The following is a 22,306-nucleotide window of genomic DNA, read 5'->3' on the forward strand; positions in this document are numbered from 1 at the left end:
ACAACTGAAAATTTTAGAATTTCCGATAAAAAATAAAGTTTTTTATAGCAATCAGAAATTCTGAAATTTCCGATAAAAAATAAAGTTCTTATTCCTATCGAAAATTCTAGAATTTCCGATACAAAACAATATTTTTATAACTACTGGAAATTTTCGAGAATTTCCATGGGATTTTGTACCAAAATTTTTGAAATTTTCAATACAAAATCCCAATTTTTTTAACATTCACGGTCTAAAACGTATTGTTTCTAAAATTTCTGATAGTGTAATTCAAAATTCCGATATTGCCACTTTTCAAAATCACTCGTGAATCCTATAAATTTGAAAATTTAATGAAATAATTTTATAAGGATATTGTTGTCTTTTCATATACAATGCGGGTGTCAAATTCAAAAGGAATGTGTTAAGGTAAATGGTCAATATTGTGTATTTCATGCGCTAAACTTTTATTATGATACGTATAGCCCATTATGACAACTGTATTTTCTTTCTTTTATATTTCATTTTATGTCCAACTTTCTTTCATCTATTTTTTCTAGTGTCATAACTTAATTATAATTTACATTTAACTAAATTTTTAGTTCACCCCTATTTTTTATTTTTTTCTAAATATTATATTTCTATGCACTTTTTATTTTAATATAACCTTTTTCTATTTTAATTATTTCGCAATTTTTTAAAACTAATTTTTATTTTTATTTTTATTATATTTTTAAAATAAATACCCGTCATACATCAATACTCATGTGAACCTACAGTATCTCATTAGTTCTTTAAGAGGGAGGTAGTAGGAAACTCTTTGGTGCCGAACAGCAAGAAGAAGAAAATGAGTTTTATTTGTACTCGTTAAGAAAATAATGTTAAACTTAATTCAACATAACAGGTCAATCAGGAACCAAGAAAGAAATACTACCCGTCAACATTAGTGACTAATAAGTAATAATGACTTTTCTTTTTCTTTGACACAAGTAAATCACTTTTTCTTTGCTTTTTAATTCAATAAGATCGATGACTAACGAAAACAACATGTTACCAAAAAAGTTATTCGCCAGTCATATTCTGAATTTTCATCAAGAGTTGAATTTTCGACATTTCCAATGTATAAAATATAAAAAAAATTAAAAAAAAAACGCCGTGAATTCAATATTCTGAATATATATTGCACATTAGTTAGAAATATAATACAAGACTTTTCTTTTTAAAATCTTAATATGAGTACAACACTTTTCTTTTTAAAATTTTAATATCAAGTAACCGATTGAATTAACTTAAAAGAATATTTAAAATCAGAATATGGTTAGCACTTAATTGAATTTGAATCCAAAATTTTAACATCAACATATTTTCAAATTCAAATCTTAATAATTAACTCTTCTATTTTTTTAATAAATTAATTAATTATTAAATTCACCTTATTAAAAATAAATAAGATATCGTGGATTTGAACTTAAACTCGATCAGATTTTCTACATACCTGAAAGGGGACGGTTGAATAGTAGAGTTGTTGATGGTATATGGTAGACCTGCCATTATTGAAACTTTCCTCTTTCTGTTCATTATTTGACTTCAAGTTAGTTATTCTTAACAAACTCTACCGCAAAACAATCCTACAGATAAATTATACCTACAACTTCTCTTTCTCTCTCTCTCAATTTCATTTTTGAACTTGAACTCAACTCAAAGCAAGAAAATGGATGCTATCAATCAGTTGCAGACATTCATCCAAAAAGGTTTACTTGCTTCTTCTTCTTCATCATCATCATGATTCTTCGTTATTATCTATTTTCCTTTTTCTCACTTTTTTTTTCTCTTTTCATTTCAATTTTCAACCACCGTAGTTGACGATCCATCGTTGCAAACAACGTTTCAGGTTTTAACCGTTTTTTTCTCCTTTTTTTAGGCTTTTGATGATTGATGATTTTATTAATAGCTTTATTCTTTCTCTTCAGAATCTTCATCAAGGTTATGTTACTGAAACATTGACTCGCTTTCTAAAAGCAAGGGATTGGGATCCTTCTAAGGCTTATCAAATGGTATGTCATATCTGCAACTGCAACTGCAACTGTCCTTTTGCTATTGGATTTCACTCTATGTGACCTAATTTTCGTCATATATGGTTCCGGTTTGTTTTCAGTTGATTGATTCTTTAAATTGGAGACTACAAAATGAGATTGACAATATATTATCAGTAAGTTTGCATAATTTTTTTAATCTTATTAGTGAATTCGATGTGAATTATGATGCGCGTGTTTGATTCGGCCGTGAAAATAATTGATTATGTAAAACTGATTCTAGTTAAAAAATGAATTGAAGGTAAAGTGATTTATGTTTGGATAGATTTATATAGAAGTGAGTTGAACACTAAATTTCAATGTAAAAATCACATTTAAACTCAAAAGTTACAAATTCTTGCTTTAAATAGAATCAATTTTGGAGGCAGAATCAATTCTACATTAAAAGAACCAAACAACATAAAATCATTCCAAAATCAATTATACACTCTAGAATTGCTTTTGCCTCTTCAAAGAGTTAAACCCAACATACACAAAGTTAGTAGTTAGTCCTCATTGTTATGGCATATGACCTAGTTGTTTGACTATGAGGATGTTTTATGTCAAATCCCGGGTTGAAACTTGGATAACCATATTTTCCTCTTTATGCAAGTGTTTATTTGAGTATGTGTTGACCAATAGTCATAAGAAATTGTTAATTAATCTATTGTGTCGCATCTTTTTATGGTGTTTTTTTTTCAGAAACCAATTATTCCTGCCGAATTATATAGAGAAATACGTGATTCACAACTCATTGGAGTGTCCGGGTACACAAGAGAGGTGCTCATTCTCAGACATAATCTTTTTCATCACATGCTATCTCAGTTTTGTCGTGCCTTAAGCGGAAGTGTTTGCCTGTTGAAAGTACAATTCAGACTTTTTTACATCGATTAAAATGTTATGACTTAGTTCGTTTATGTCCTTCATTTTTAGGGTCTTCCTGTCTTTGCAATTGGTGTTGGGCTTAGCACATTCGACAAAGCATCTGTAAGTTTAATCACTTGTAAAAGAAAAACAGATGTTGTATTTTTTTTTTGGAGAATATCTCTTAAATACTCTGATCTCATTTCATATTTGTATGGTTGCAGGTACATTATTATGTACAGTCTCACATTCAAATGAATGAATATCGCGACCGTGTAATCTTGGTGGGTATTAGTATTTAGATGCTTCATATTTTATCTGTTAGTTAAGCTTTTTGTTCTCTTCTTCTGACCTGTGATATGGTTCTAGCCTTCTGCATCGAAGAAGCATGGACGGCCTATTACCACTTGTGTAAAGGTTTTAGACATGACTGGTCTGAAGCTGTCGGCCCTGAATCAGATTAAGGTACCGTTTAGTTTGCCCTGCTAGTTGATCCAACAGGACTGGTATACCCATGAGTAACTGTGAATTGAATGTATATATAAGCCATTCTTGAACTGTATAGTTTTATAGAGTTAGTATAGTCATAGTGAACAACTGTGAGAGCAAGTTGAAAAGATCATTAATAGGAAAGGATCAATAAACAGTCTAGTAGGGTGTCTGATACAAGTCAAATACTAAACATATACAAGTTTTTACTCCAGGTTTTGGAATTGAGGTCTAACTTTTTAATTTATTGCTTCATGAAAAATTACATGCAGCATAAAATGTTCAACTTTTTCGAACTGTTTTCTTATCTATATGTTCTATATCATTGACTTGTTCATGCTGATGCTGCAGTTGTTAACGATTGTATCATCCATTGATGATCAGAACTACCCTGAGAAGACGCATACTTATTTCATTGTAAATGCACCATACATATTTTCAGCTTGTTGGAAGGTGAGTTACTATTGTTACCAAAATAAGAAAAGGAGATGTTGTTCCGTATGGCTTTGTTTCCTGCATGATATTTTTATTCAATATAATTTGAGTTTGTATGGAAACCTTAGCGAGATGTTAAACACTCCACATTAACAGGTTGTGAAGCCACTTTTGCAAGAGAGGACAAGAAGAAAAGTGCAGGTCTTACCAGGATGTGGACGAGACGAGTTGTTAAATGTAAGGTTTTTGTTTTTGTTTTTCCCCCTTGTTTCCTTAAGATATATTTTTGTGTATAAGAAGTCAATAGTTGAGGTATGAAGGAAAACAATACTTTTTTTTCCTTCTGTTTATAATGTTCTCGGTTCTTGCATACATTTACTCCAGAAGATACTTACAATATTTCATAAAACGAGAGAAATGCATAACAAGTAGAGGGTAGGTATTTCTTTTGCAGGTTCAAGAAAACAATAAAGAATGCAACATAGAGAAAAAAAAACACCTTAGGAAAGCAGAGCCGGACAAGAGACCACTCTACAAAAGCCAATAGTTTAGCCGGACAGAACAGAAGTGCCTGCTTGACATTTTTAGTTAATAGTTTTAATTCCACACTTACCTTTGAAATTTCCCCTTTCATTTTATAAGATTCAAATCTGTTTATGAAAAACAGCAGAAGTCATTCCTAGAAGTGCAATTATTAATTCTGAATTTCTTCACATTATTTATTTTATTCCTTTTAGAATGCACATGGTAGTTCTCTTACAACGTCGAAAACCTACTCTTTGGTGCTTATTGTATACTTTTATATAATCTAATTGAATTTAACAAATGGAATTTGGTGTAGATCATGGATTACGCATCTCTGCCACATTTCTGTAGAAAAGAAGGCTCTGGATCATCCAGACATTTAGAAGGTGGAAGCGAAAATGTCTATTCTCTGGATCATCCCTTCCATCAACAGCTCTACGACTACGTCAAGCAGCAAGCCAGACTCCGTGAAGCCGTCGCACCCATCAAACAGGGATCCTTTCATGTGGTATTTCCCGAACCTCAGGATGTGGATACACGGATTGCCAAGAAAATAGAGTCGGAGTTTGATAACTTAACCTTGAATGGTGATAAGGAGCGATTGAACAATTTGACTGAGACACAGATCTAATCCAAGACAGCTCAAGCCCAGGAACAAGCAGGAAACGCACCAGATGAAGACTAGCATAACAGCTAAAAAAAACAGGAAATGAGAAGCTGCTGAAAGAAGGAAGAAACAAAAGGAAAGGAAACATTAAGAGATTCTCAGAGCTTTGAGGCTGTTATTCTATTAAATTTCCATTTTTTATTTTTCAATTTGTTACTTGTATAGTGAGGTCTCAAGTAGTATGGAGAGGGAATAAAAAGAAAATCCCTTCTTGGGAAAGGCGTGCTAGAGAAAGAACCACAATTTGTAACGAGTGCACCATTACAATTACTATCACTTAAGTTAAACAAATTTGAGAACAACAATGCAACTAAAACTTTTTTTATTTTGGATTTTCAATTAAGAACACAAAATCAATAGAGTACTGCTAGTGTAAAAATTTCATGTCCAAATTACTTCGACTGGGATTTGGCTTATTGTGAATCCTAGATTTGCAGCATTCCACAATGCAAGAGAGAAATCTCAGATGATAAGCAGAAGCCAACCATAGTCAATTTGAATGGTGTGTCGGGGAAACTTATGCCTTATTTCCAGTTAAGTTAACCTTCTTTCGCATTGTGTGAATGAATGTACATAAGTTGCTGTTAATAATAGCTACAACTTATATTTCTCCCTGGAATTGGAAAATACAATAGCCAGAAACTTTTTTACTAAGGGCCCTAGGAACAAGAAGAAGAAAATAGAAGCATGTTAACAATGAGAAATCGTATTTATGTTTTGAAACTTTTTTTTTTCATATATGAAAGATTGAAAGATTAACATTGCTTCCAATCGTATGGAAGAGTTACTGCTTAAAATAAGTGATCTTCCAATGCGAGGAGTCTTCTTTTCTTCCAAGAGAAAGGCAGAAAACCAACCGAAGAACCAATCGATCTGTTTACTTTCCCATTTAGGTTTTGAATCTCTTATTTCAGTTCTAGATGCTCAATATTGAAGAATTATCTGAACAATCTGATATCCGGGAAGATGGACTACCAGATTGATGGCATCTCCTTAGTTCATTCTCCATTGCCACTTTTGCTGAATCTGCCATCTCTGCATACCACAAAGCTGTCTCCATTGCAGCCTTTGTTTCCTCAATAAATTTCAGGTTAGCTTCCACCTTTCTGTCCAGTTCATTTTTCCTTGTGTACATTTCTTGCAGCTCAGCCATGACAGATGCCTCTTTCATTTCTGCCAAATCTTGAAACTGCTTCACTTTTCCATTCAACGACTCAAACTCTTCATTTGGCATTCCGATTTTACCACTGAATTTTGAATTCGAGAGTCTACTCTGCACGTCGGACAGAATCTTCATCTCTTTAATTGCTCGTAATTCTGCTGCTTTTGCTGCTTTAGCCTCTTCCGTTATAAGTTTCAGGTTTTTCTCCGCTTCTTCAGCCACTGCTCGGGATTCTTCAGCTTCTTGCTTCAGTTCCTGAGCCTTTCTGCTCATCTCTTCCGCTTCTCTTCTTGCATCTTCTGTCTCAGATTGTAGCTTCTGGACTTTACAATTCTGCATGTAGAAGATATCAGCTTCAAGATCCTCCACGGTACCTGGCTGAGGCCCCACCTCTTCCTTGCTCTCTTGCAATTCGTCGGCGAGATTCGCAGCTAGATCTTCTGCTGCTTGCTTCTTCTCCTTCAGTTCATCTTGCTCCTTTTTCACTTGTTTCAATTCTGTCCTAAGAATATACACTAGCTTTTTAAGGGAGTTTTCTTCTGCAGCAACCTCCTGCAGTGTCTTTGTGGCTTCTTTGAGTTCTGAAGTTAGAAGTCTCACAGAATCCATCTTAGAAGCATGGATCTTTTTCATCTGCTCTTGAAGAACCTCAATCTCTGCACTTGTTTCAGCAAGTTTCGCGTCTAGACTTTGGATTAGCTCTGGATCATTATATTCGTTCTTTAAGGCCTCCAGCTTCTTCTGTGCTTCTTCTTTTGTGGTTTTATAAAACTCGAAATGGGTTTCATTTTGTGCAGAGGTGAGCTTCAACTGTTCTATCGATGCTTTCATCGTTGCAATTTCCTCCGATAGTTCACCAATCCTTTCCGAGTTTAATTTTGCAGAACGCTGAGCTTCTCCTGTTGCCTGAATTGCTGTCAGCTTCGCCTCCAAAACTGCATCAAAATCCTGCCTGATTTTCGTGAGTTCTTTCTTGGAAGAATCTAGTTTGGTTACCGTGGCCGTGTACCCGTTTCTTGCATGCTCTAGCTCATGCTTCCAAGCTTCATATCCTATAGCTTTTAGGGATAACGTCTTTTCAAAATGCTTGCCCTGATTCTTCACAGCTTCAGCCGCTTCCATTGCAGATTGCTTGGATTCTCTCACATTGTTCATCTTGGTTGTCAAATTCTCAAGGGTCTCCTTGGCCTTCTCAAGGTCAGAAAGTGCTTTCGCTTTCGTGGCCTCGGCACTGACTACATGTTTCTTTAACTTGTTCAATTCTTTTTGGGCCAGGATAAGTTGTGTCTCCTTTTCAAATACATTCTGCAAATTCCCATGACAAAGATTAATAACCAACCTTTTTATAATAATAGGTTGCTAAAAAAAATTCATTTGTATATAGTCGTATAAGCTTCACGATTTCTTGTTAGATGATGATCGGTTCTTATGTTTCAAGGATTAATAAGCTTATCATTTGTTTCAGATTTCTGCATTTCTCTAAGGAATGTAACAAGGTAGCATAACATCTGATATTTTTTATGAAGAAAAAAAAAATGTCTATGCATGCGCGGTTCTCGTTCTTGTTTTATTTTTAATCGGTTAAAAAAAGACGATTAAATTTGATGTATATACCTCTGCTGATCTTCTCTTGACAGCCAATCTGTCCTTAGGGGCTGCTACTTCACCGAATAAACTAACAGCTGCTTTGACAGATTGGAATGGTGCCCTTGTGTCAATCTCTCCAACCTCTCCCCTCGGAGAATCCGTCTTTCTTTGGCTATTCATTCTCTTTGCTCTAACTTGTAAATATATATATAGTATCTGCAAAACATTACATTCGATTAATCATAAACTTTCGACAATGCATATGAATCTGCAAAACATCATATTCAATATGAAGATTGAATGGCATATGTATAATGTAAATGAAAATGATGAGAAAGTTGTGACCTGAAAGAAACAAAGATGAAGAAGGTTGAAAAGCCTTGTAGAAATGAATCTCCAAAGGAAAGGGTGTTGGAACTCAGAAGAACCCTAATGAAAATGAAAAGGTAGGTTCTTTGAGTCCAAGTAACATTTGAAAGGAATGGACCCTTTGAAAAGAAAATGTGAGATAATTGGTTGGTTAAATCTGCTAGGATGAAGAATTAGTTATGCTATTTTGGCACAAGAGACAGAGAGGTTTGTGGATGGATATGCCAACCATACAAAAATGACCTTTTAAATTCTTATGTTTATGACAAAGCATCATGCTATATATGTTGCCTTATTCTTGTCATTGTCCTTGCATGATGAGGATGATCTATAGAATAACTAATTCAGATCCTTATAGATCATTCAATTCTACTAATAACTAATTCATATGTTAGCATAATAATAACCATCCAACAGATTCTAGATATTTTTGGGTAAGATATGAGTTTGTGCTTTCAAATACAACTAGTTAAAACTTGTGAATTTTCATGTCTAAAAAAAATTAGAATAATATTGACAATTATATTAATTAAAAAAAACATTTATAATGATTAGTTTGTTAATAATTTTATAGAGAAATAATATTTTTAACTTTTAAAACTATGACTTATTTGCTAATCTTATGGTTTATCCATTGACGCAATTCTCATGCAACCCCTTTCATTCTTGATTTCTGCAGTTTTTTAGTTTTATTCATTTTTGTTTTATTTTCTGTTGGACCTTGTTTGGGCCTTGGGCCACTATTTCTTGCAACCCCATGTTTTATTCATGCACTCTCTTCATTTATATTGTGATTTTATTATTTTTGTTGTTTATTTGATTTAATTATTTACCATTAATTAAATGGGCAACGATAATAATAATTAAGTAATTTGACAAAATGAATATTTTTCTCATAATCAAAACACTTTGATTTTATTTATGTTTATTATTAGTCTTATTTGCTTACTTCTTTAATTATTGTAATTAAATAAATAAATAAATACTAATGATAGTAAATAGATAAATTATTAATGAATAATTTTCAAAGGCGATTAAAACCCTTGTTCCAACGTCAACTAGGCTTTTCATAATATTTGGTTCAACGCCAAGTGATTTCTTTTCAAACACTTTTAATTCACATCAATTCAATTTCAAATCTTTTCTCGATTAAATATAACGTTAAAATCTTTTTTTCAAACAAGCACGAAAAAAGAGGATCCTTGGAGTCTTACATTCCTTGAATCCTCGAATGATCACTCTCAAGACACACATCTTGGGCTAGCCTTTTGTTCATTCTTTCGTTTTCAAAACACTTAATATAAACTTGGACAAAAAGAGGGATCGTTGGAGTCTAGCATTCCAGTGGAATCTTTGAACAATCTTTTTTAATGTTTGGTGTATATCAAACAATTTTATAAATGCATTGAATGAAAAATGTATTGTTTGAGTCTAGCATTCTAGTAATACCTCGAATAATTAGTCTTGAGGCTCATGTCTCGTTCTCATCGAGCATTCGTCATTTTCCTAAAAAGCAGTTAAATACATCAAAACTTATTTTCTCGCCCCCGTGCGATCGAAAGAACATTTGTTTAACTCTTTCTAAGGTGTATACAAACTAGCACTTAAGTCTCCACCGCGAGCATGCAAGTCAACGTTTAACCGTTAGAATGCGATTTAAACACATGTTCAAGCAACAAATTTTAACTAATCAAACCTATCTTTTTCTCGTCCTCGTGCGATCGAAATCTTTTCACAAAAGAACATTGTTTATTCCCTTCTACCGCGAATACAAACAAATTCTTTAACCCATGAGGTTGTGTGACATAAACTTCATCGTCTAAGGGACCATGTTGATTTCACATCTAAGTGAAATATCGACCAGCCTTGCTTGCATGCCAAGGCAACTACTAGTCGAACAATCTCCATTCTTGGTACTGGTGCGTATACTTCAGAGTAGTTAACTCCTGATCTCTGAAGAAAACCTCGAGCTACCAAAATTGACTTATGTCTTTCTATCGACCCATCAACATTGTGATTCAACTTGAACACCCACTTTACTTTGAAAGCTTTTGTATGTGTTGGCAATTCGAATAACTTCCATGTGTTGTTTCTTTCAATTGCTTGTAACTCTTCGACCATAACTGACTTCTACTATTATCGTTTAAGGCTTCGCTATAGTTGATTGGTTCAACACCTGCAATTAAAGCAAAATGAACCAAATTTCCATCTGGTGTGACTTCATCATCACCAACCACTTCACAGTCTTGAAGCCTTGTTAGGAGTACTCTGGTTCTTTGAGGTCTTTGACTTGTGCTAGCTACACCATCTCTGACTTAGATTGTGTCGGGCATGTCAGTAAATGTTTTGACTTTGACTAGAATATCAACTATATCTTCGACTTCGACATCATTACTTGCTTCGTCGAAATCATAGTTCATCAATGGCTTGTCAATTTCATCACTAGAATTCCAATCCTAGGCAGAATCTTCATCAATCACAATATCTCAACACATCACGATCTTCTTATTAATTAGATTGAACAACCTGTATGCACCAGTTTTATGAAATCCTACCAAAATCATAGGTTCAGTCTTGTCATCAAGCTTCCTTCTTCTAACATTAGGAGCATGCTTGTAACTAATAGAGCCAAACACCTTCAAATGACTCACTGATGATCGTTTTCCACTTCATACATCTTAAGGAACCTTGTTATTCATATTCTTCATAGGGCACTTATTTAGAATATAAACAGCAGTGAAACAGCTTCACCCCATAAGGATTTTGGGAAATTCTTCTACTTCAGCATGCATCTAGCCATGTCCAATATGGTCATGTTTCTTCTTTCTGTAATTCCATTATGTTGAGGCATGTAAGGAGCATTACCTCATGATCAATACCATGTTCTGCATAAAATTCTTCAAACATCTTTGATGTATATTCGCCACCTCCATCTGTTCGTAAAACTTTGATCTTCCTCTCACTCTAGTTTTCGACAGGCTTCTTGAATTTTTTAAAGATTTCGAATACTTTTTCCTTTCGTTGGATCACATAGATTCACAACTTTCGAATAAACTCATCGACAAACAAAACAAAATACCTATTTCCACCAATGGTATGCTCCTCAAAAGGGCCACATACATCTGAATGTACAACTTCGAGTATGCGGGAGGTTCTCATTGGCATAGTCGAAACAAAAGACTTTTTGGATTGCTTTCCAACTAGACAACCTTCAAATATTTTTTCGGGCATCTCATAGACGAGTCAAAATCTTGTAACCACACTTTTCGACTAGTCATGTGATTCGAGCAGCCCGAGTCGAGGAACCAGATCTTGGAGTCGACATGGTCATCTAAAACTACAGTCATAACGATCATATCATCATAATCATCTGAATTTTGACGTGCAAGGTTCGCTTATCCCTTCTTGCCTTTTGTCGCTCCCTTGTCTTTATTGTACCAACAATTCTTGGCCAAGTGACCCCATTTTTCACAGTTATAGTATTGGACACCTTTTTTCTCTTTGTATTTTCGATAGGAGTTTCCCTCTCCTCTTTTCAAGGATTCAGAGCCCTATCATAGACCTTATGCTTTTGAGGGTTCGACCAATACTTCTTGCTCTGAGTCTTTCCTCATCTGCCTTTGAACTTTTCTGAACCACCATGTTTCTTCCAAGTTTGAGCCTGCAGTGCTTGTATCGAATCTTGAACCCCTTTCCTTTCGACAATCCTAATCTCACGCGCCTCCAAACGAACCAACCAAATCTTCCAGTTTCAGGATTTCAAGATTGTTGGATTCTTGAATAGTTACGATAATATGATCAAAGTGAGAGGTCAACGTACGCATTACCTTCTCAACTATCATCTTACCAGTTAGGATTTCACCATAACCCTTTATGAGATGGACGAGATTTTGCACCTTCGATATATTGCCTGCAATTTTTTCATCTTCTCTCATCTACAGAAATTCATATTGTCGTCGCAAAGTCTGCAATTTGACGACTTTGACTTTCTCGCATTCTTCATAGTAATTGACAAAAGTATCACATGTCTCCTTTGCTGATTCATCATGAGAGATCTTGTTGAAATTTGTCGAATCTACCGCTGATTGAATGCAATACGCGACCTTGCAGTTTTTCTTTTTCGCCTCCTTGTTCATGACTCTCTGAGCATCGATTTCATTCTCAACAAGCTCAAGAACGCCATTAGTAACCACTTTTAGGGTTTCATGAAAGTCGAACAAAGACTTTATCTGTTTGCTCTACCGATTCCAATTTTTTCCATCAAGAATTAAAAGATAATTCATAATGCCATTAGTATCATTCATCTTTGCAACGATTTATTAACAACCAACGATTCCGGAAACACAATCACCGACATGTGATTCTTGAAAACACGATCAAGAATCTAACCGGAGTTGTGATACTAATTTGTTAGTGCGTGAGACACTTTTAGGGAGGAGAGAAAGAATGAGAGAGCATGAGAATAAGGATTAACATTATTGAATTATGATTGTACAAACTGAATTACAAAATATTTCTATTTATATACAACTAATTTATATACTAAGTAACAAACCTTAAATCCTAATTAACTTTGGATTCGAGTTACACAACTTAGATTATATCACAACATATTCTCTTATAATTCAAGTTGTTAAACATACGCTAATCATAGTCGATCTAAATTATTCCTAATTTTTTTCTCAAATTCACAAATTTATCGATCTTCGATCCTTAGGTGAAAATGTCGGTCAACTATGCTTCACTTGAGTAATGTCTTACTTCAAGTACACCTCGATTTACCTTCTCCCTTAAGAAGTGAAATCTAACTTTGACGTGATTACTCCTTTCATGAAAAACTGGATTTTTCGTAAGACACAATTGTTTGATCTTATTGGAGACTTATGTGATGCAGTTTTAAATCATACCTTCTCGTCTAATTGGAGTCTTAAGTGATACACTTGAATTACTCAGTTTTTCTTTCAAATCATACCTTCTTAAATTTGTCTTTTCTTTCAAATCATACCTTCTCATCTTGTTGGAGTCTTATGAGATACACTTGAAGTACTCGGTTTTTCTTTCAAATCATTCCTTCTTAAATTTGTCTTCGCGGTCATGGCCATTCTCAAAAATGTTCTACGCTTCTTTGGATTGATCACGCACTTGATTTCATTTAGAAGTTTCAAATCTCAACAATTGAAACTTTAGATACCTTGGATTGATCACCCACTTGATTTCATATAGAACTTTCTTGATTTCATTTAGAAGTTTCAAATCTCAACAATTGAGACTTGATACCTTAGATACCGCTTGTTAGAACTTTAAGAACACACATAGATGGAAAACAAAATTTTGGAATGGATTAATCATGCACTTGATTTCACTTTAATTCAAGCACACATTGCTTACTTATACAACACATGACTTGAACCTACAATCACTAATAAGGCTCGATCAATCCACAGCGAACACAACTAAATACTTGTGTAACAAGTAATTTAACTACCTTACCAGTTTTAACTAACTTTGAACTATAGTACCATTACTTTTACATAAGTTTAATAATGTCATTTAATGATATTGTAATTAACAGAATTAATCTATGAAATGATTTTGAACTATAATATTTTTATTAATCTCTTGTAGAATCTACATAAGTGTTCATTCAATGTAAAGATTACACACAATGGCACTATGATTTTGTTGAAGCTACAAAGTGTAGTTTTTGCCAAAATCATGGAAGTTTGACATCCCAGAAAGAACCCGGGCTAAACTCGCCGACAATCTAGATTTGAGAATGACTATATTTCTTTATTTTCTTTTGTCAAATACGCATCGATAACCTTTAGATATAGTTCATAAAAAGACAACTACCAATGGTTGTGAACTAACACGATTTCTTCCTTTAACTCAACCTATATGTGTTGTCCTTCCAAAAATGTCGTAGCAGTGTTGAAAAGCAGTATGATGTGAAGCGATTTTATCTTTCTCACAATGAAGAACGTCTTTGAGTGGCGCCTTGCCTGCAAAACACAGAAGTTAGACATCCCAGAAAGAACCCGGGCTACACGCTTTATCAAATGAAAAAAACGGCTTACATGAGCTCAACGACTAGAGCAGATGCACCTCCTCCCCCATTGCAGATGGCACCAACACCATACTTTCCACCCTTATGTCTCAATACCTGAAACATATCACAAAAATCGGAGAAAATTAGTGCATTTTCTAGAGCCATGGAATGGATAACATCAGCATGGCTTATAGACTTCCAAGGGTGAAGGAAAATGATATATAGAATAGCCGAGTTCACAAGTTACCCCTAATAATGAAACTAAGATGCGAGCTCCGCTGCAACCCAATGGATGTCCCAATGACACAGCACCTCCGTGTGCATTAACTTTTTCCTGCATTCAATAGCAAGTACATGAATTATCTATTTGAGCAGCCAAAAAATGATGTAGAGTGAAAGAGCTGAGTAACATGAACCCTCACAGGATCAAGACTGAGAAGCTTCTGATTCGCAAGAGCCACAACCTGCGTAGAATAGAACATGATTAGCGTAGCATAAAGCAGGAGAGCATGAACAAATAAAATATGTGACGTATTCCATACTGAAAAAGCTTCGTTTATTTCATAATAATCAATTTGAGAAGCCTTCAGACCAGCATTTGATATAGCTTTAGGTATTGCAAGGGAAGGAGCTGTTGTAAATAATTCGGGTGCCTGCAAAAAAATAGTTTTGCTTCAGTTTCCATTCCAAATGCTCGTTAATCAACATTTTCTTTAACTTGTTATCGAACCTGAGCTGCATCTGCAAATCCTTTTATCTTTGCAATTACATGCAAACCAAGCTCGCGTGCCTTATCTTCGCTCACTAGCACTAATGCAGCCGCACCATCACTAGTCAGGTCAGTAAAAAATGCATCATCAACAAAAGATCGTGCAACTTAGAACCTTATGGTTATTGGTCACAATACACCCCGATGAGGTCAGATAGAGAGAGAGAGAGGGAGGGAGGGACCTTATGCTAGAAGCATTGCCAGCAGTCACCGTACCCCCAACCTTTTTAAAGTTTGGTCCAAGCTTCCTTAACTTTGCAGCATCAAACTGGAAACACGAATACGGAAGGTATTAAGCTAAACACGGCAGTCACAAAATGCTAATTGCAATGGTTAATACTAAAAACAACAATAAACATTAACAGATCACACGCGCACACACACGCATACATGATAATAACAATGTAAACCTAAATCTACGAGTATGCACACTACAAACTAAATGGTACATTAAGAATAGTTCACATGTTTCAAAATTAATCTATTTACCTTCCCCAAACCTTCATCTTTATCTACTAGTGTGGAAGGCTTTCCTCTTCCATTGGAAATTTCAACCTTCAAAGTGCAGAAAGTGTTTATTGAAAATCACAACAGCACAGCACAAGTTATCAAAAGTTTCAATGTAAGCAGGAGGAGTCATAATCATACCGGAACTATCTCCCAAGCAAAATGACCAGACTTTTGTGCAGATATTCCTCTCTCAAAGCTTTGAATGGCGTAAGCATCCTGAGAAACAACATATAGATATTATATAAAAGAGCAAAACAAAGTAATCAAGCCCAATTCAACTAAGGTTTCAAAGAACTTTGCTATTCCAAAACAATGAAAAAGGGGTCATGGTAGAAACGATAACAAAATGTACCGCAAAATTCTAACAAAGTTCCATTTGCTAGGAACACTACCTGCTGATCTCTAGTTATGGAATGCTGATCTGCACAGAGTTCTGCACAAACTCCCATGCCGAAGTCATTATAGACATCCCAAAGGCCATCTTTAAGCATACCGTCAATGATAGTATCATGTCCTAACCGAGATCCTTTCCTTGCTTGGACAATGTACTTAGGTGCATTTGACATGCTTTCCATACCACCAACCACAACAACATCATTGGAACCCAACTGAATTGTTTGTGCAGCAAGCATGGTAGCTGCAATGAAAAAAAAGATGAAATCATAATTTGATATAAGCAGCAGGAATACCCTTTTACAAAATCATCAAAAAAAAAAAGAAAGAACACATACCTTTCATCCCAGATGAACACACTTTGTTAATAGTAGTGCAGACAACAGATGTAGGTATTCCAGCAGCTAATGCAGCCTGTCTAGCAGGAGCCTGGCCTAAATTAGCACTAAGAACATTCCCAAAAAAGACTTCTTGCACAAGGGATGGATCAACATTGGCTCTCTTGAGAGCCGCTGCAGGAGAAGCATGTTTTTCATAAACCTTTAATAGCAATAATAGATAATAGAAGAATTGAAATAAAACCTTGAATAGCGAGTGAGCCTAGGTGTGTAGCTGAAAGAGATGATAAGGAACCAAGGAAACCACCCATTGGTGTCCTTGCAACACCAACAATACAAACATCTGTAATAATCAAAACAAAAAATATAACTATGATCTATAATAGGGACACCAGAAACACGACACTGACACGTTCACCCAGATAGCTATACATAGACTATGATCTATAGTAATAATTATTGAATATGCATAAATGGAGGATACATGATAATTGAAGGAACAAGAGACATACATACATACCTCGGGATTTTGAAGACATGGATGGATGGATGGGGAGCGTGGTCGGAAAAGAGTTTGATTTGATGAGAGATGAAATTCAAAGAAAGGGAAAGTGAGAGAGGAAATCACAAGACCAGAAGGTTGGAAAGTTAAATACGTTAATGGTATTGTCAAGGGACCCACAACCACACCTACTTGAATTGTCTTGTCTTTTGCATGCTATTCTTCCCATTCCTATCCCTATCCCTATCCTTTAGTACAGATCAGAAAGATGATATATCAACGTGTTATTCAATCACCAAATGGATCAACTCGTTATTCCTTACTTATATATACAAGATAGATATTATGAATCACATGTATCTGGGCTATTCTCCCATGAATTAGCCCTTTATATTTCAAACTCAATATTTTTAACATAAAATATACTTTTTCATTTTTTTTTTGAATTTTTTTTTAAGTAATCATATTTTAAAATAAAATCATAACAATAACCATATTTTTAGAAAAAACATCAAATTAATTATGATTAAAAAAAATCGTCCACAAGAGTAGGGCTCATGCACTCAAAATTTGAATCAAGGCATTATAGGATATGGCGCATGCATTCATGTCAAGTCAATGTCTATGGTACATACATGCATCCTCTAGAAGCATGTGTTAGGGACATTGGCTACTATGTTGTTTTGGGTTTTTTATATATAGTGCATCTCTTCCCTATCATTTTTCATTCATCTTCTAATTCTCTTCTTTAAAATGTCATCTTATATTGTCAAGAAAAATACCAATTTGATTTATTCAGCAATAAAGCTTTCGACAAAGATCTGACTTTGAAACATAGAGACTTTCGAACATCTTTAGGGGGGTTTGATCCGTTGGTTAGATGGAGACATTGCAAACGGTGAAAAAATCAAAAAAAAATCAAAGGCTTATTACGGTGTACAATGACAATTGAGAAAGTCGTTTCTGGGACTCAATTAAAATTGACACTGAATGTCGTATTATGATGCATAATTGTGAGAAAATTATCCTAATGGTTGTAATCGCATAGATATGTTGTTTAGTCGATATATTTGTTTGTCATGTTGTTTATTTATTGTTTAAATTGTTGTTTAGTTGTTTTTTAAATTGTTGTAACCGAATGTTGTGATACTTATGAAATGAAAGTTGTTTTCAATATCAAATAAAATTGTTACATAAAATGAATCAGATATAAAATGAATGACTAAAAATGGATTATTGAATTATGTTGTGCACTTTGTACGATTGTGTCTGGGCTGACGGCATGAACTACATAATCTTACCATTTTGTTCGTCATATCCATTTTGATTCGAATACGCGTGTTGTTAGGGCAATCCTTTTTATTTCTTCGCATATTTTCATTGTGTCAAACTATCTCCCCTTGATATTCAAACTAATAATCCTCATTTTCTACCACCGGAAAGTTATTATTGTACATATTACATAAGTTTATGACTTTGTAAACAGCGGATAATAAGTTGGAAGGGTCCTATCGAACCTTTGAACATGTCGTTATGACATGGGAGCAAGGCATATGGGAGGCTTGGAACTTTTCGCAATCGCATCAACCTCTATCTAGTTCTAATTGATAATATTCCCTTGGAATATCCTTATTGTGGTCTATTTCCTCATCTACACTGAACCAACCTTTATAACGGTCAAACATTGTGACCACGTGTGTGATACTTTTGACAACTTCCTCCTTAATGAATTTCATTGAAGTTTCACTGAAAATTTGTCCCGATTGTAACCCTGAACTTTAGTTTGAACGTCTGATCTCAAATAGTGACCCTAACCTAAAAATAGGTTGCTCTCACCAAAGAGGATATCGGTAGGTTTCAGATGCCTTTGAAGACAAAGTTTATTGGTTCCACGAGATTTGTTGTCATGTGGCCTCATTGTTGACCATTGTCGAATGCCCTGGTCCACTTCTCCAATGGAATATTATCAATCCACCTTACTGTATATGCATTTGACAATTTGATCTCTTCACGATAATGCTTAAAGGAAGGTTCTATTAATGCATACTCTGCGTTCACAACCTTCTTCCGTAGTGTCTTGTCTTTGATCTCCCGCATAAAATTTTGAACGATGTGTCTATTGTAGTAGAGATGCTCAGAAGGAGGATCTTGTCAACCGTTATCAAGCTTTTTATAAGCACTCTCAATAGATGGATATCTGTCTAAAATCAAGCATAAGTTAGGTTGAGGAGCAACATGTAATCGGAGATTTTTTAGAAAAAAACTTCATCCACCAGTAGTTTCCCCTTCAACCAGAGACAAGGCGATTGGAAAAATGTTGTTGTCGACATCTTGTGGCACTTCCATGAGTAGCGTTCCTTTATGTTTCCTGGACAACCATGTTCCATCAATTTGTATAATAGGTTTGCAGAATGCAAAACCTTTAATGCATGGTTCATACACCCAGAAGAGTCGGTGGAATATTCTATTTCCACTAACACAAATCATGTTTAGGGTATATGCCGGCAGGGTCTCCAAAATTGCAACAGTTCCCGAAGCATAATGCTTAAGTGCCACCAAGTATTGTGGATGTTCTTTGTACGAATCCTCCCAATTTCCTAATACACGTTCAATCACCTTAGTCCTAGTTATTCATGTCTTCATGTACGAGGGAGTATAATGTATCGTGTAACGATATGCGAGGTTATTGTACTCACCTTCAATAACGGATCCTGGCTAATGACAAATAAAATTTCTTCGTATATTAACTGAGAGTTGAGTTTGCGATGATCCTGCATCGGATTGGTGATTATACAAGTGTGAGTTGGACCCATAGAACCTATCTCCCAAGAATTACTCCTCTTCTGGTAAGATGTTGCCAATCGAAACATGCAGAGCACATTGTGATACAAGATCTTGCTCCTCGTCACATTAGTGCGATTGACGGTATAATCAGCTGAGATTTCCATGTGATGTTTTTTTATAGCTCTCACACAGTCTTCTTTTGTGCGAAACTTGTCTCCCACTTATAAATACCCTTTTGTCTACATATATGAATTATAAAATATATCTGAGGATGATTCTTCTGCACCCAATTCTAAGTTTCGCATGCCTTGAGGCAGACAATACATGTGACCCGAAGGTAACGGCTCTTGCTCGTGGTCGAAAATTCCATCGTTCACCATATGATCAACCAATATCTCATCTACTTCTTCTTCCTCGTCAACAACATCGACTTCGGCTTGTTCTTCGTTGTCAATTTTGCAAAAAACTTGTGACGGATCAACGATCTAAGACAAATGATTTTATTGTAGTAAAACATACAACTCAATATAGTTGAACCTAGAATGTTCAAGCATGAGAAATATATTTTAAACATATTCATCATCTCGGACCTTTAGCTAAAAATGCTTGACTTGGTTGTTGAACATGGGTGAGACACATAGAGGAATTATCAATAACATTGCAAAGTTTGTAAATTATTACTTTGAATGTATTACTAAATTTATCGTTAATACTTTTCCTTAATTGTTTTTCTTAATTATTTTTTATTAGGATCCAAAGAGATTTCGTTGTCGTGTACATGAATATGTTTCACACGACGAATTAATAGAACTATATTTATGAGCAGGCGGTTATGGTGATTTACTCAACATAGTCTCATACTCTGTTGATTATAAATTTATTCTCGCTTTGGTAGAAAGATAGAGACCCAAGACACACACATTTCACCTTTTGTTTGAAGAATGTACCATCACACTAGAGGACGTGTACATGTTATTGGGTGTACCTATCGAAGGTATGGCTGTTAATGGTAGAGTTAACCAATATAACATAATATGCGAAGAACTTTTGGGTGTCCCTTTGTTTGAAGTCACAACAAGGGGCCAAGGTATTAATCTAAAGTATCTTAAACAACATTATTCAAGTATAATATTAACCAAATATTCGATTGAATATGGAAAAATAATTAAAACTCAGTGTTATATTATGTTACTATTTAGTAATTTTTTATTTTCTGAAACTATTGGTAATATGGTAAATATTATGTATTTTCCTTTGTTAAGAAACATAAATAAAATAGGAACATATCGTTGGGGTTCAGTTGTTTTGTCATATATATATATATATATATATATATATATATATATATATATATATATATATATATTTCTTTGTGTAAAATTGCACAAAAGGGTATTTGTTCGTTTTATTCTTGCGCTTTTTTTATCCAAGCATGGGGTTAGTCGAGAATGTCGTCACTCGCCCCCATCAACAAGAATAGCTTCACATTCGCTTCGCAACAAAGTAAGTTTATCTCATTATTTTCACTTGCTTAATTTATACTACAACTAACTGTAAATAATTTATTTTCACTCCTTTCGGTTTAAGTGGTCTGTTCTAGGGATGAACTACAACAAATGTACCAAACATGCTATAACGGTCTATCGAAATCTTATAGATCACTTTGTACCAGACGATATATTACAACTAAATAACTCTTTAGAATCTACTACATGTTCACTACTGTGGGGATGCACCAGAGTGACTGTGTCAAACCACAGTTTGACATGCAGCAACAAATCCCATACCCCCGGACGTGTTTGGGACAACAGCATCAACTAAGAGTTGATGCTCTATAGAATTATTTTGATTGGAGAGAATTTGCTAGGGAGATGTGTCATTAATAGAAGCAACGGCATCAACGGATCATAACCAAACCTATCATGTAGGATGTTAGACCAACCCCGAGTTATATGAATTGGTATAGGACGGTTACAACGACATAGTTTGTGTTTGACCCGAGGTATTTGATTGATCCACACCAACGAGCTTCGTCGTCATACGCCTAACAAACAACCCCCACCAACAACCAACTCCACACCATTACCAAACCTAAGGACAATGTTAATCCACCCAAACCCAACAACCAAACTCATAACATCGCCTTACCAAATACACCCAACCACCAATCGAACATGATTACGAACCCACATAAACCTAATCCCACAACTAGTTCATGCCACACCCCCGAACACAAAACCAAGAGCATGACCCATACCATCAACAACCACATGTCGCCATCACATTTTACTATAGACCCGATGATGCATATGATTCCATCCCATCCCATCATAGCCCCCACCCAATGTTTCTAGACATCGCACACCCAAAGCACCCTGTCATACCCCAATTTTGTTCGGGCATTTCAAACTTTCATGCATCTAACTCATATAGCTTTGCTTAGAATAAAATTTTGGTTTTACAGACAGATCGATTGAATCGATTCTCAAAAGTTGTAATTATAATTTTCGATTTGATTGCTTTGTGTTTTCGTTTGGGGATACTCTAATAATTCATAAACATTGTAAAAATAATTTTGTGTTTGATTTTGCTGTATTGTGTAAATCGGATTTTGACCAGCGGATTTGACATTTATATGTCGTTATGCCGCTTAAAATTCATTTCGATATATTGATGAGATATTTTTCCGCATTACGGTCTTTGCGTGCGACATTCCGCTCTTGTTGTCGCTACGTATAAACCGGCTTTGACCACATTATGGTTAGCTTTGTGTGTTCCTCTTTGCGATAGTGCTTACTTTATTCTTGGTTGT

At 34.9% G+C, this 22,306-nt stretch overlaps 3 protein-coding genes across 3 annotated transcripts; 1 reads left to right on the forward strand and 2 right to left on the reverse strand.

The window, feature by feature from the left end:
* The first annotated feature begins 1,455 nt into the window (after positions 1-1,455).
* On the forward strand, positions 1,456-5,356 carry LOC127138280 (phosphatidylinositol/phosphatidylcholine transfer protein SFH2). Its single transcript, XM_051064690.1, has 11 exons — positions 1,456-1,730; positions 1,839-1,870; positions 1,950-2,033; positions 2,135-2,188; positions 2,754-2,831; positions 2,985-3,038; positions 3,140-3,199; positions 3,285-3,380; positions 3,756-3,857; positions 3,996-4,076; positions 4,681-5,356. Exons 1-11 carry the CDS (start codon positions 1,691-1,693, stop codon positions 4,993-4,995), a joined length of 996 nt encoding a protein of 331 aa, XP_050920647.1. The 5' UTR covers positions 1,456-1,690; the 3' UTR covers positions 4,996-5,356.
* Positions 5,357-5,546: 190 nt separating this feature from the next.
* Positions 5,547-8,514, reverse strand: LOC127138279 (WEB family protein At1g12150). Its single transcript, XM_051064689.1, has 3 exons — positions 8,126-8,514; positions 7,808-7,996; positions 5,547-7,498 (listed from the first exon to the last, which is right to left on the reverse strand). Exons 2-3 carry the CDS (start codon positions 7,958-7,960, stop codon positions 5,948-5,950), a joined length of 1,704 nt encoding a protein of 567 aa, XP_050920646.1. The 5' UTR covers positions 7,961-7,996; positions 8,126-8,514; the 3' UTR covers positions 5,547-5,947.
* Positions 8,515-13,736: 5,222 nt separating this feature from the next.
* Positions 13,737-17,067, reverse strand: LOC127138281 (probable acetyl-CoA acetyltransferase, cytosolic 2). Its single transcript, XM_051064691.1, has 13 exons — positions 16,729-17,067; positions 16,453-16,551; positions 16,209-16,382; positions 15,870-16,114; positions 15,616-15,693; positions 15,457-15,522; positions 15,150-15,235; positions 14,929-15,028; positions 14,741-14,851; positions 14,621-14,662; positions 14,446-14,532; positions 14,227-14,312; positions 13,737-14,151 (listed from the first exon to the last, which is right to left on the reverse strand). The coding sequence occupies exons 1-13, from the start codon at positions 16,745-16,747 to the stop codon at positions 14,118-14,120; spliced, it is 1,227 nt and encodes a 408-aa protein (XP_050920648.1). The 5' UTR covers positions 16,748-17,067; the 3' UTR covers positions 13,737-14,117.
* Between the last annotated feature and the right edge of the window lie 5,239 nt (positions 17,068-22,306).

The sequence above is a fragment of the Lathyrus oleraceus genome, chromosome 4, assembly GCF_024323335.1.
Source record: "Lathyrus oleraceus cultivar Zhongwan6 chromosome 4, CAAS_Psat_ZW6_1.0, whole genome shotgun sequence".
Classification (NCBI taxonomy): Eukaryota; Viridiplantae; Streptophyta; class Magnoliopsida; order Fabales; family Fabaceae; genus Lathyrus; species Lathyrus oleraceus.

Bases quoted from the DNA above. Each gene is read 5' to 3' on its own strand.
- LOC127138280 (XM_051064690.1), top strand. From the start codon at position 1,691: ATGGATGCTATCAATCAGTTGCAGACATTCATCCAAAAAG. The intron at 2,832-2,984 runs GTGCTCATTCTC...CTTCATTTTTAG, and splicing joins TGTCCGGGTACACAAGAGAG to GGTCTTCCTGTCTTTGCAAT. The intron at 3,200-3,284 runs GTGGGTATTAGT...ATATGGTTCTAG, and splicing joins ATCGCGACCGTGTAATCTTG to CCTTCTGCATCGAAGAAGCA.
- LOC127138279 (XM_051064689.1), bottom strand. From the start codon at position 7,960: ATGAATAGCCAAAGAAAGACGGATTCTCCGAGGGGAGAGGTTGGAGAG. The intron at 7,499-7,807 runs GTATATACATCA...GGGAATTTGCAG, and splicing joins TCAAGAGAAGATCAGCAGAG to AATGTATTTGAAAAGGAGAC.
- LOC127138281 (XM_051064691.1), bottom strand. The intron at 16,383-16,452 runs GTTTTATTTCAA...CTTCTCCTGCAG, and splicing joins AGGCTCACTCGCTATTCAAG to CGGCTCTCAAGAGAGCCAAT. The intron at 14,313-14,445 runs GTAACTTGTGAA...GATATGTTTCAG, and splicing joins TCTTAGTTTCATTATTAGGG to GTATTGAGACATAAGGGTGG.